Consider the following 14,536-nt stretch of genomic DNA (forward strand, 5'->3'; position numbering starts at 1 on the left):
GCGACTCCTCGGTCGTTGTTAATCCCAAGAAATCCAGTAAGATGAACAAATAATTTGAGGTACTTTCCTCGATAGAGGTTTTTCCGGTACCAGACCGAGCTTCTGAGATCATTGCTAAGGAGTGGGAAAGACCGGGTATACCTTTTTCTCCATCTCCTATATTTAAATAATGTTTCCCATAGCCGACTCGGATAAAGAGGCTTGGCAAACAGCCCCCAAGGTGGAAGGAGCTGTTTCCACTTTAGATAAGAGCACTACTATACCCATAGAGGATAGTTGTGCTTTCAAAGATCCTAGGGACAAACAATTAGAGGGGTTACTCAAAGATGTATGTACACCAGGGCTTACAATGGCAGCCAGCTGTGTGCATTGCTACCGTCAGTAGTGAGGCGGCATATTGGTTTGTTGCGTTGTCTGATGCTATTAGGACAGAAACTCCTCCCCTGGATGAAATCCAGGATAGGATAAAAGCTCCTAAATTTCCTATTTCCTTTATTACATATGCTTCCCTTCAAGTTATCAAACTGAGAGCAAAGATTTCAGTTTTCTCTGTTCTAGCTCGCAGAGACTTACGGTTATAGCCTTGGTCTGCAAATGTATTCTCAAAGTCTAAGCTTTTAGCGATTCCTTACAAGGGGAAGACCTTGTTTGGACCTTGCTTGACGGAAATAATCTCTGATATTACGTGAGGTAAGGGTCTCCTTTTTCCTCAGGACATGAGAAACAAACAAAAGGGACGACAGAGTAATTTTCGTTCCTTTCGAAATTTCAAGGGAAATTTTTCCTCTTCCGCCTCCAAATAGGAACAGTCTAAACCTTCATGGAGACCCAATCAGTCTTGGAATAAGGAAAAACAATCCAAGAAACCTGCTATTGAATCAAAAGTTTTCCTCCCAGAGGCAGATTTCTGCATTCAAGATTATCTTTAGACCAGACAAAGAGAGAGGCGTTCTTACACTGTGTAAGAGACCTCTCCAACCTGGGAGTGATAGTTCCTGTTCCGATTCAGGAACGGGGTCTGGGATTTTATTCCAATCTGTTTGTGGTTCCCAAAAAAGATGGAACTTTCAGGCTTATTTTAGATCTCAAGAGTCTAAACAAATTCCTCAGAGTACCGTCCTTCAAGATGGAAACTATTCGTTCCATTCTTCCTTTGGTCCAAGAGAGTCAATTTATGACATCTGTGGATTTAAAGGACGCGTACTTGCATGTTCCCATTCTCAGGGATCATCACAGGTTTCTAAGGTTTGCCTTTCTAGACAAACACTTCCAATTCTGGACTCTGCCCTTCGGTCTTGCAGGATTCCACAAGGGTAACTTTCCTGGGAACCATAATAGATTACCTATCAATGAAGATTTTTCTGAGTCAGGAACTCAAAGATTTTCTATACTTGTCTAGCTCTTCAGTCCACTCCTCGGCCATCAGTGGCTCAGTACATGGAGGTAATCGGGCTGATGGTAGCGGCAATGGACATCATCCCGTTTGCAACATGCTCAAGCAATGGGATGGAGATTATGCGGATTTGTCTCCTTGAATATTTCTGGAGCAGGAGACAAGGGATTCTCTTCAATGGTGGTTGTCTCGGGGTCATCTCTCCCAGGGAACCTGCTTTCACAGGCCATCTTGGGTAATTGTGACAACAGACACCAGCCTTCTAGGATGGGGAGCAGTCTGGGGCTCCCTAAAGGCTCAGGGAGTTTGGACTCAGTCAGGGTCTGTTCTACCTATAAACATTCTGGAACTTAGAGCGATCTTCAGTGCTCTTCTGGTCCTGGCCCCAGTTAGCCTCGGTCCAGTTCATCAGGTTCCAGTCGGGTCAGTGGCTTACATCAATCATCATTGAGGAACGAGGAGTTCCTTAGCGATGAATGAGGTAACCAAAATAATTCAGTGGGCAGAATCCCACTCTTGCTGTCTGTCGGCGATCCACATCCCAGGGGTGGACAACTGGGAGCAGGACTTCCTGAGCAGGCAGACCTTTCATCCGGGGGAGTGGGGACTCCATCCGGATGTGTTCTCAGACCTGATTCTCAAGTGGGGTCAGCTGGAATTAAATCTCATGGCATCTCGACAGAATGCCAAGCTCCCGAGATATGGGTCGAGGTCCAGGGACCCCCGGGTGGAACTGATAGATGCTCTGGCGGTCCCTGGGACCTTCAGTCTAGCATACCTATTTCCTTAGTTTGCTCTTCTTCCTCAGGTCATTGCTTGAATCAAGCAGGAGAAGGCATCAGTGATCCTCATTGCTCCAGCTTGGCCTTGCAGGATATAGTATGCAGATCTGGTGGACATGCCATCTCTGCCACCTTGGAGACTTCCGTTGAGGAAGGACCTTCTAATTCAAGGGCCCTTCCTTCACCCAAATCTAGTTTCTCTGAAACTGACTGCTTGGGGATTGAACGCTTAATTTTATCCAAGCGAGGTTTTTCAGAATCGGTCTTAGAGACCATGATTCAGGCTCGTAAGCCTGTAACTAGAAAGATTTACCATAGGATATGGCGTAAATATCTCTATTGGTGTGAATCCAAGGGCTACTCACGGAGTAGAGTTAGGATTCCTAGAATTTTGTCTTTTCTCCATGGGGGTTTGGAGAAAGGATTATCGACAAGTTCCCTAAAGGGGCAATTCTCTGCCTTATCTATTTTGTTACACAAACATCTGGCAGATGTTCCAGATGTACAATCATTTTGTCAGGACTTGGTTAGGATCAGGCCTGTGTTCAAGCCAGTTACTCCCCCATGGAGTCTTAGTGCTTAAAGTTCTTCAAGGGGCTTCGTTTGAGCCTATGCATTCCTTAGATATTAAGTTGTTATCTTGGAAAGTTTTATATCTGGTTGCTATTTCTTCTGCTCGCAGAGTGTCAGAGCTCTCTGCTTTGCAGTACGAGTCTCCTTACCTTATTTTTCATTCAGATAAGGTAGTTTTACGTACTAAATTAGGATTTCTTCCTAAAGTTGTTTCTGATCGGAACATTAATCAGGAGATTGTTGTTCCTTCCTGGTGTCCTAATCCTTCTTCTCAGAAGGAACGGCTTCTACTAAATTTGGACGTGGTTCGTGCCTTAAAGTTTTATCTGCAGGTGACTAAGGATTTTCGTCAGTCTCCTGCTTTGGTTGTGGTTTTCTCAGGAAAACGTAAGGGACAGAAGGCTACGGCTACTTCTCTTTCTTTTTGGCTGAAGAGAATCATACGTTTACATATGAGACCGCTGGACAGCAGCCTCCAGAGGAGAGAGTTACGGCTCATTCAACGAGGGCTGTTGCTTCCTCATGGGCATTCATGAATGAAGCTTCTGTGGAACAGATTTGCAAGGCTGCAACTTGGTCTTCTCTTCACACTTTTTTCAAGGTTTTACAAATTTGACACTTTTGCCTCGGCTGAGGCCGCTTTTGGGAAAGGTTCTTCAAGCAGTGGTGCCTTCCGTTTAGGTTCTCTGCCTTGTCCCTCCCGTATCATCTGTGTACTTTAGCTTGGGTATTGAATCCCATTAGTAATTAAGATGATCCGTGGACTCATCGTGTCATAAAAAAGAAAATTTATGCTTACCTGATAAATTTATTTCTTTTTTGCAACAATGAGTCCATGGCCCGCCCTGTTCTTGTAAAACAGGTTTTGGGTTATTGTGAACTTCAGACACCTGCACCTTGGCTTTTCCTTTCTTTCCTTAACTTCGGTCGAATGATTGGAGTGGGAGGGAAGGGAGGAGCTATTTAACAGCTCTGCTGTGATGCTCTTTGCCGCCTCCTGCTGACCAGGAGGTGAATATCCAATTAGTAATTAAGATGATCCGTGGACTCATCATGTAAAAAAAGAAATACATTTATCAGGTAAGCCTACATTTTCTTTTTTCACCAAAAAATGTATCTGCTTGTTTTTAGTGTTAAAGGGACAGTCTAGTATAAATTAAACTTTCATTATTCAGATAGGACTTTTAATTTTAATCAACTTTCCAATTTACTTTTATCATCAAATTTGCTTTTTTCTCTTGGTATTCTTAGTTTAAACTAAACATAGGTAGACTCATATGCTAATTTCTAAACCTTTGAGGGCTGCCTCTTATCACATGCTTTTTAAATCTCTTTTCAACACAAAGAGACAGAAAGTACACATGGGCCATATAGATAACACTGTGTTCAGGCACAGGGGGTTATTTAAGATCTAGCACAATACAATGCTAAATTTAAGACAATAGATAATAAACAGTCACAGTCATGTGATCAGGGGGCTGGAAGAAGGTTCTTAGATACAAGGTTATCACAGAGGTATAAAGTATATTAATATAACTGTGTTGGTTATGCAAAAGTGGGGAATGGGTAATAAAGGGATTATCTGTCTTTTAAAACAATAACAATTCTATGGTAGACTGTCTCTTTAAATGTATAAACCTGCATATACACTCTATGAGGAATTGACATCTCAAAAACTTGTTTTTTTGTTTTTCTTGTCTTTTGGCTCTCTGTACAAAAATGAGCAAGAAATAGTTTGTCATTTGGAGGACATAAACTGATTTGTACTATATTTTAGCATTATAATATTTGGGATATTTATATGAGTATATTGATTAACAGCTTATATATTAATACATTCTATGTAAACTGCAATATTACTGCTGTATCATTTGATGATCATTTCATTAATTTCTCTGTGTATTCTGGTATGCTGATGTTTATTCTCTATCACAAATTATTATTCATTTAACTTAAAGGGACAGTAAAGTAAAAAAAAATAATTCATGAATTAAATAGGGCATGTAATTTTAAACAACTTTCCAATTTACTTTTATTTTTTTCCAATTTTGCTTTGTTCTCTTGGTGTTCTTAGTATTCATGTGCTAATTTCTTAGACCTTGAAGACTGCCTCTAATCTGAAAGCATTTTGACAGTTTTCACCACTAGAGGGCATTAGTTCATGTGTTTCATATTGATAACATTGAGCTCAGGCACGTGAAGCTCCTAGGAGTCAGCACTGATTGACTAAAAATGCAAGTCTGTCAAAAGAACTGAAATAAGGGGGCAGTTTGCAGGGGCATAGATACAAGGTCATCACGGAGATAAAAAGTATATTATTATAACTGTGTTGGTTATGCAAAAATGGGGAATGGATAATAAAGGGATTATCTACCTTTTTAAACAAAAACATTCTGGTGTTTACTGTCCCTTTAATATCCTTCAGGCAGTATAAATGTTTGGTCGGAGGACTGTTGCTGCCATTGTGTAGGTTAGAAAGTGACTCATTCTTAGGCCATTTCTTATTCTTGGCAGTGCTTACACTGCTCCTGTCACCAGTACTTGATACAGTAAATAATTTATTGCTCAAAACTTTCCACTGAGGCCAGGACTGTGTGGCATTTCTTAGATAGACTCTTGGAAGTGCATTTCTAGGTAACCTAAGGTAATCATGTCCCTCTTACTGTGTATCTGACGGTTTCACTGTTTAAGCTGCGTTATAAAAAGACTTTGTATTGATCTTTTTAATTATTTATTTTCCTGTACTGTGATAGCTGAGTATTCCAATTCTGAGTAATGGAAGTGCAGACTGCAGATTTTGCAAGCTTAGATTTGCTACATATCTATCCTTAATTAACCTTATCAGAGGTGATAATATAACATACTGCAAAACAATGCAAGTTTTGCTACCAAAAGGACAGTTCAAGCCTTGATTATTTCAGTTGCAAGTCTGACTGGCTCCTTCAAATACTGCAATTAATGAAGGAGTTAGCAAGGTGTTAATGAAGTCACAAAGTTTTAACACTCAAAGGAAGTTGGTATATTAGGCCACAAAACGTAATATTGCAGCCGCATGGTCCAGTCATTAAATGTGCACTATTTTGTATTGATGAAAAGCCAGATTGACCAGTAAACATATAACACATTCTAAAATAGGTCCTATTAGGGTTGGAGAAGTGCGTATAGTTTTGTATATGTGAAGTTTGAATCACACACCATAAACTGCTAAAGTGATGTCCCTATTATTTACAAAGCACATTACAATAGGTGAGTTTTTCTGGGATGAAGTTTCCAATGTTGTTTGAATGGCTACATTAAAATAATCTCCTAGGCCTTTTAGCAATCTCTCACATTTTTAGTAATAATATTTTGGTAAATATTTTTTGTTAATCCCACATGTCATTGTAGGGGAAATGACAGACCTCTACATTCTGGGTAATGTTAAAGGTATAATCTAGTCAAAATTAAACTTTTATGATTCAAATAGAGCATGTGATTTTAAGCAACTTTCTAATTTACTCCTATTAGCAATGTTACTTTGTTCTCTTGGTATCTTTATTTGTAAAAGCAAGACTGTAAGCGTAGGAGCCGGCCTATTTTTGGTTCAGCACATGGGTAGCTCTTGATGATTGGTGGCTACATTTAGACACCAATCAGCAGAAGACTTAAAGGGACAGTCTACTCCATAATTTTTATTGTTTAAAAATATAGCTAATCCCTTTATTACCAATTCCCCAGTTTTGCATAACCATCATGGTTATATTAATATACTTAATTACCTTGTATCTGCCCCCTTATTTCAGTTCTTTTGACAGACATGCATTTTTGCCAATCAGTGCTTACTCCTAGGCAACTCCATGGGAGTGAGCACAATGTTATCTATATGGCACACATGAATTAGCACTGTCTAGCTGTAAAAACCTGTCAAGATTCACTGAGGTAAGAGACTGCCTTCAAGGGCTTAGAAATTAGCATATAACCCTACCTAGGTTTAGCTTTCAACAAAGAATACCAAGAGAACAAAGAAAATTTGATGATAAAAGTAAATTGCAAAGTCGTTTAAAATTGCATGCCCTATCTGAGTCATGAAAGTAAAATTGTGACTAGACTGTCCCTTTAATAAGGTGTTGTGCTGATATAAAGCTGATCCCACCTTTCTATGATCCAGTCAGGGAGTAGAAGAAAACTAAAGTCCTTTACCATAACTGACAGGTGCCATGCAAATCTTTGTCCTTCTTTGAGTTGAGCTGCCAGACTGACATGTCCCCATTGAGGGAGAGGAAGCTTGAAGGATTTAGCCGTTGCGTATGCTCACCAGGTTCTTATTATTTAAATTGTTTGTTTGTAAACACTACCAAATACATGGCCATTGTACATTACAATTAGACTTGACTATTAATTAATATAGTAGGAGGATACAGTCTGGAGATAACAATTGCCTCTGGTGGGGTAACATTGTATTGGAAGTAAAGATTTATGCACTTTATGAGAATGGGGCTTAGACAAGTATCACAGATGACTTTTATAAACTCAAACACATGAACAACCTTGCTTTTCAGCCAACTTCCAAACACTTCAACTTGTCTCTTGCTTTTTTTTTTTTTTTTTTTTTCAAAATAAAAATTACTCAAATACTGCAAACATTTTGGATCAGTTTCAACATAGTTCTTAAAAAAACAAAATAATGAAGTCAGAAAAAAAATTGTAGCCAGAATTGTCTACAGTTTTATTTTAAACAAAGTATTCCAAACTGGCTGAAGTAAACCTGTGTTGGACTAGGCTTTAGCAGATGTGCTAGCTTTATGTAAACCTGCTGTGAAGCTAGATACACCATAAGTATTTAGATTTGGTAAACAAGGTCCTTACCCTTCACACAGATGTGTCCTTGTGTGTAAGGCAACTGACTGTCTTTCATGCACGTTCTAAAGAAGAGTATTTGGTGCTGGCTGTTCTGAAGAGGTGACTGACCCTTTTAGATTTTTATAGCTGGTAGAAAATTTGAGTAAAATTTTGTGATTGATTCTTTTTGTAATATTATGCAGTTGTGTTATCTGTAAATAGGGCAGCTGTATCCAGCCCGGCCCAATCGCGCCATTACACTCAATGTAGCTCGCTCCTGCTCTGTCTAATAGCGGGAGCGAGCTACATTGAGTGTAATGGCGCGATCGGGCCTTGCTGTGACTAGACATCTGCCCAGATGTGCTCAGGGGGAAAACCAGACTCGCTCAGCAGATCAAGAGCAGAGGTCTGAAAAATCCTCTTTTATGATCAAGTTTTAGCTGCAATATTATGTTTCATAAAGTTTGCGCTAAGATAATACTATGTGCAGAATTATATAACATTATTTTGTAGGTTTACCGCCACTTTAACTAAAAAGTTGTAATGAAGATGTGCTTTAATGTGTTTAATCTACCCGTGCTATGGGCCACCCACTTCAAAAGTTATTTTAATTTTTTTTGTAATCTAAAGATTTGAACAGTTCTCCGTTCGGCGCTCTAGCCATACGGTACTTTTGATGAAGCTAGGATGCCGATTGGAGAACAGTTCAAACCGTTACCAAAAAAAAAATTACTTTTGAAGTGGGCGGCCAGAGCACTGGGTAATAGAATGGCACGGCTAGATTAAAAAGTAAGTTACAGCGCATCTTTATTAGAAGTGATCAATTAAACTCCCTGTAAAATATTGCTTAGATTCAGGACCTGATTTTAAAACATGTCAAGTTTACCATTACTTTAAAGTGCATGTAAACGCACAGGTTTCCCTCATCCTCATATTGCGTATCACAAAAAAAGGGTAATTTAATTCATCGTTTTTTTAGAATTGCACCTAAATTCATAATATAAAGTTATTTAACGATAATTCTCTTACTTGCTTCCTCAGCTTTCCCATATTGTGGCATTAAAGGGATACTAACCCCACATTTTTTTCTGTCATGATTCAGATAGAGTATGCAATTTTAAGCAACTTTCTAATTTACTCCTATTATCAATTTTTCTTTGTTCTCATGTTATCTTGATTTGAAAAAGCAGTAATAAAAGGTTAGGAGCCGGCCCATTTTTAGTTCAGTACCTTGGTAGAGCTTGCTGATTGGTTTGCTACATCTAGCCACAAATCAGCAAGTGCTACCCAGGTGCTGAACAAAAAATGGTCCCGCTCCAAAGCTTACAGTACTGCTTTTTCAAATCAAGATAGCATGAGAACAAAGAAAAATTGATAATAGGAGTAAATTAGAAAGGTGCTTAAAATCTCATGCTCTATCTGAATCATGAAAGAGAAAAATTGGGTTTAGTATCCCTTTAATGCGAATGCAAACAAAAGTTATTTTCTAAAATTGGTCTGGTGAAAAAAACAAGGTATAATTTGTGTTGATACCTCACAGAAAAAAAAAGTTGAAATGTACTTTATGTGTAAATGCAATGAGGGACAAACCACTAACAAACTATCTTGCACATGGGAAATTGTGCAGCAGCATAGGGTTAATTGAAAGGAAATGCATGTTTGTTGACAAGTAAGTTGGCTAGTAAGGGGCAACTCCCACAAACTTTATTGGTGGGCAGACCCAACTTAACAAGCATGAAAAGAAAAAGTTACTTTTCGTCAAATCATTAAAGTCAAGTTTTAAAGGTCAAAACTGAAATGTGATTGGATGCATTTCAGTTTTAAATAGAAGCATGTTTGAAATATACTTCCATTAGCAAAAATGCTTCTGCTAATAGTGATTACTGGTTTTAAACAGCATACATACATATGTTGTAAGTGACAAAAGTATTGTGACTCCAATTAAAGGGATATGAAACCCAAACATTTTCTTCCATGATTCAGATAGAGCATGCAATTTTAAACAACTTTCTACTTTGTTCTTTTGGTATCTTTTGTTGAAAAACAGGGACGTAAGCTCAAGAGGAATCTTGTCTGGAGCACTAGATGGCAGAAGTTTTGCAAGAATGTTATTCATTTGCAAGAGCACTAGATGGCAGAACTATTCCCTGCTATGTAATACTCCAGATACCTACCTAGGTATATCTTCAACAACACAAAATATAGGAACAAAGCAAATTTGATAATATAAGTAAATTGGAAACTGTTTTAAAATTGTATGTTCTTTCTGAATCACAAAGATTTTTGGGTTTCATAACCCTTTAATTATTTTTTGACTTTTAAAATCAACATTGTTTGTCATTTACCATAGCAAAGAAAATCATTTGAAGAGATGCCTTTGTTACATGCTCAAAAGAGAGTAAAACAAAATGTAATTTTAGAATATGAAAAGGAATCAATATATTACTTATACTGCAATACAGATTTAGGTATCATTTAGAACAGATTTGGGAAGGCAGATAACAGTTGCATGTTTGAAATGAACTTGACATGTCACATGTCAAGCTAGTCTGAATCCTCTGTATTTTCTTCTTTGTTTCAGAATCAACCATGAACCTTGGTGATTTTATAAGCATGGACCCTCAGGTTGGATGGGGCGCTGTTTACACTCTGGAAGACTTTACCAAAAAGTTCAGCCCATTGGCTTGATTTCTGAGATGTTCACCCTTATAAATGTTACTAGATCTTATGTTGCCCAAAAAGAAATACATAACTGTTATGTGAAACACACCTAGCTTCCACTTCACATAACTTGTTTATCTTATCCTTAAGCTTCACTGCTAAGCTGAATTCATTTGCCTAATGCCATGATAACACCATTATATTAAACATTGGAAACTAAGCTCACTGAACGTAAAGGGGTATAAAGAACTTTTACTTTTGTACCACGCTCCCTAAAGGCCAAAAAGCAAAATCCGTAACTTAGGTTTTCAAAATGCTTTGAATGAACTAAACCAGCTATTTATTTTGTAGGTTACAGAATTTGAATTTCAGCATCCCTAGGGAGTGTCTGATAAAGCACATATTTTTACACAAAAGCAAGAGGCTTTTAAAGGGAAATTAAACCCAAATGTTGAAGCACTGGAAAGTGATGCAGCATATTTGTAAAAAGCTGACAAAAAAATATCACATGAACATCTCTAAGTAAAAAAGGAAGATATTTTACCTCAAAATGTCCTCAGTAGCCACTTCCTATTGTAAAAGGACTTTAAGCAGCCAATCAGGATCCCAGACCCAGCACTTGCAATGAAGTGGGCATCTGGCATGTGCAGGCACAGTCATTTTATTTCCCTGCTCATTTTAAGGAAGTTTACTATAATTTCAGTAAAGCAAAGCATTGCCTCAGCAGTGCTGATGCTGACTGGCTTTTGTTTTATTTTTTTCAACATACAGCTGGACAGTAGCTGTAGAATAACTGTTCACATAGCGCTTACTCTTGTGAGCTGAAGAAAATTTGAGGTTAAATATCTTCCTTATTTACATAGAGATGTTAATGTGATATTTTCTTGTCGGCTTAATGTCCTTTTAAAGCATAAACTTTATTTTTTTAATTCTAATATACATAATTGTGAATGTCACCAGCAGAGTTTACCTGTTAGAGAAATAATTTAGATTTTCTAAAAAAGAACAAAATATCATCGATTCTATACATTTTGAAGCACAATTTTATTATAATAATATTATTTTGCTTTGGAGTAATTTGTTTAACCCCTTAATGACCACATCACTTTTCCATTTTCTGTCCGTTTGGGACCAAGGCTATTTTTACATTTTTGCGGTGTTTGTGTTTAGCTGTAATTTTCCTCTTACTCATTTACTGTACCCACACATATTATATACCGTTTTTCTCGCCATTAAATGGACTTTCTAAAGATACCATTATTTTCATCATATCTTATAATTTACTATAAAAAAAAATATAAAATATGAGGAAAAATTGAAAAAAAAATACACTTTTTCTAACTTTGACCCCCAAAATCTGTTACACATCTACAACCACCAAAAAACTCCCATGCTAAATAGTTTCTAAATTTTGTCCTGAGTTTAGAAATACCCAATGTTTACATGTTCTTTACTTTTTTTGCAAGTTATAGGGCCATAAATACAAATAGCACTTTGCTATTTCCAAACCATTTTTTTTTCAAAATTAGCGCTAGTAACATTAGAACACTAATATCTTTCAAGAATCTCTGAATATCCATTGACATATATATATTTTTTTTTAGTAGACATCCCAAAGTATTGATCTAGGCCCATTTTTGTATATTTCATGCCACCATTTCACCGCCAAATGCGATCAAATAAAAAAAATTGTTCACTTTTTCACAAATTTTTTCACAAACTTTAGGTTTCTCACTGAAATTATTTACAAACAGCTTGTGCAATTATGGCACAAATGGTTGTAATTTGTTCTCTGGGATCCCCTTTGTTCAGAAATAGCAGACTTATATGGCTTTGGTGTTGCTTTTTGGTAATTAGAATGCCACTAAATGCCACTGCGCACCACACGTGTATTATGCCCAGCAGTGAAGGGGTTAATTAGGGAGCATGTAGGGAGCTTTTTGGGGTAATTTTAGCTTTAGTGTAGTGTAGTAGACAACCCCAAGTATTGATCTAGGCCCATTTTGGTATATTTCATGCCACCATTTCACCGCCAAATGCGATCAAATTAAAAAAACCGTAACATTTTTCACAATTTTAGGTTTTTCACTGAAATCATTTACAAACAGCTTGTGCAGTTATGGCACAAATGGTTGTAAATGCTTCTCTGGGATCCCCTTTGTTCAGAAATAGCAGACATATATGGCTTTGGCGTTGCTTTTTGGTATTTAGAAGGCCGCTAAATGCCGCTGCGCATCACACGTGTATTATAGCTAGCAGTGAAGGGGTTAATTAGGTAGCTTGTAGGGAGCTTGCAGGGTTAATATCACATTTAGTGTAGAGCTCAGCCTCCCACCTGAAACATCAGACCCCCTGATCCCTCCTAAACAGCTCTCTTCCCTCCCCCACCCCACAATTGTCCCCGCCATCTTAAGTACTGGCAGAAAGTCTGCCAGTACTAAAATAAAAGCTATATTTGTTTTTTTGTGTGTTTTTAAAAAAGCATATTTACATATGCTGCTGTGTACTATCCCCCCTTAGCCCCTAACCTCACTGATCCCCCCCCAAACAGCTCTATAACCCTCCCACTCTAACTTAATCTGCGCCATCTTGGGTACTGGCAGCTGTCTGCCAGTACCCAGTTTAGAAGAAAACATGCTTTTTTTTCATTTTTACAATTTTTTTCTGTAGTGTAGCTTCCCCCCCACACCAAACCAACCCCCCACCCCTCCACGATCTCTTTTTGTGCTTTTGCACAAACAAGATTTGGGCATTTCTTACTAAAGATATTTTCCGTAGTGTAGCGGTTCCCACCCGCTCCCGCCCATGCACGCGCCCGCCCGCCACCCTCCGTGCACGCGCGCGCGCCCGCGCGCACCCCCTAACGTTCCCGCCCCCGATCCCGCCTCCCTTGACTTCACAGCGCACACCGATGGCCGCCCACCCGCCTCCCAAGCCGGCTCCCACCCACCAACGATACCGGCCATCGATGTCCGGTGCAGAGAGGGCCACAGAGTGGCTTTCTCTGCACCGGAAGGCCATGTAAGGTTATTGCAGGATGCCTCCATATCGAGGCATCACTGCAATAACCGGAAAGCAGCTGGAAGCGAGCAGGATCGCTTCCAGCTGCTTTCCACACAGAGGACGTGCAGGGTACGTCCTCAGGCGTTAACTACCTTTTTTTTGAGGACGTACCCTGCACGTCCTCGGTCATTAAGGGGTTAAGCATTGAGTTTAACTCGGTTATAACAGTTTTTACTGTTCCTTTTTTTTTTTTTTTTTTTTTTTTTACATTCTTGTTGACATTTTATATTTTGCTCTGAGGGGCCATCGGCAATAAACATTTATTTTATAGCTTAAGGAATGTAAGTTTAACTTATTGTTGTGTTTGAAATCTGACATTTTGATATGCAAAAAAAAAATAAAAAAAAATATTTAACATTTGTACATTTTTTATTATTTGAGTGTGAAACAAATATACAGATAGGTGTGTTCTCTCAGATGCTTGCACAGTCATAAAGAGAGAATACATGAAGAGAGATTATTTAAAAAAATAGTGAAAATGAAAAAAGTGTGGGGGGGGGGGACTTCCAGTGTTCCAGTGGGAGGCATTCCAAGATTGCTACTAACTTGTAAAGCTGTCAGTGGCTAAAATATCTGCCATCCATATCATCCTGGGCAATACCTGTGTCCAGGAACATTTCTAGCTGTTGGGCTTTGTGGTGGAACTTCATGCTAAGCAGATTATATACAAGCACCTATATCTCGGCCATAATGGAACACATTCTTGCTAAATTGATCATAGTACTCATTATTAAGGGGGGCTTCCAGATGGAGGCATTTCAAGATGGCTTCTAACTTGTAAAGCTGTCAGTGGCTAAAATATCCACCATCCATATTTTCCTAGGCAATTCCTGTGTCCGGGAACATTTCTAGCTGTTGGGGCTTTGTGTTGGAACTTCGTGCTGAGCAAATTATATACAAGCACCTATATCCTGGCCAGAATGGAACACATTCTTGCTAAATTGATCAAAGTACTCATTTAATTTCTTACAAACCGCGGTGGAAGATATTTTGCATTGGTTACAATTAAGCAGAGAAACAATCACTTGGGCTTGACACCAATGGTGGAATCTGGTTCTACTGACAATAACTTTGATAATATTTTCTTTGAGAGTGCATCTGTCCCTAGGTCAATGGAACATGATTAGAAGCAGGAGGATTGTCTGTCGATGTAGGACTCTTAGAGATAGGCTGTGGAGACATTACTCTAGCAAGAGCAGTCTATCAAAAGGTGAAAATCGCTGATACATCTATGACTATTTGTGAT

At 38.5% G+C, this 14,536-nt stretch overlaps 1 protein-coding gene across 2 annotated transcripts in view; it reads left to right on the forward strand.

The window, feature by feature from the left end:
- The window catches only part of NTAQ1 (N-terminal glutamine amidase 1), a 108,976-nt gene extending 95,327 nt beyond the window's left edge, over nt 1–13,649 (forward strand). For both annotated transcript variants that reach the window (XM_053715331.1, XM_053715332.1), the window contains exon 6: nt 10,148–13,649. In XM_053715331.1, the coding sequence (XP_053571306.1) occupies nt 10,148–10,254 (107 nt within the window). In that variant the 3' untranslated portion in view covers nt 10,255–13,649. The remainder of the gene's footprint in view (nt 1–10,147) is intronic.
- Nucleotides 13,650–14,536: the final 887 nt, after the last annotated feature.

Source organism: Bombina bombina, chromosome 5 (genome assembly GCF_027579735.1).
Source record: "Bombina bombina isolate aBomBom1 chromosome 5, aBomBom1.pri, whole genome shotgun sequence".
Lineage (NCBI taxonomy): Eukaryota > Metazoa > Chordata > Amphibia > Anura > Bombinatoridae > Bombina > Bombina bombina.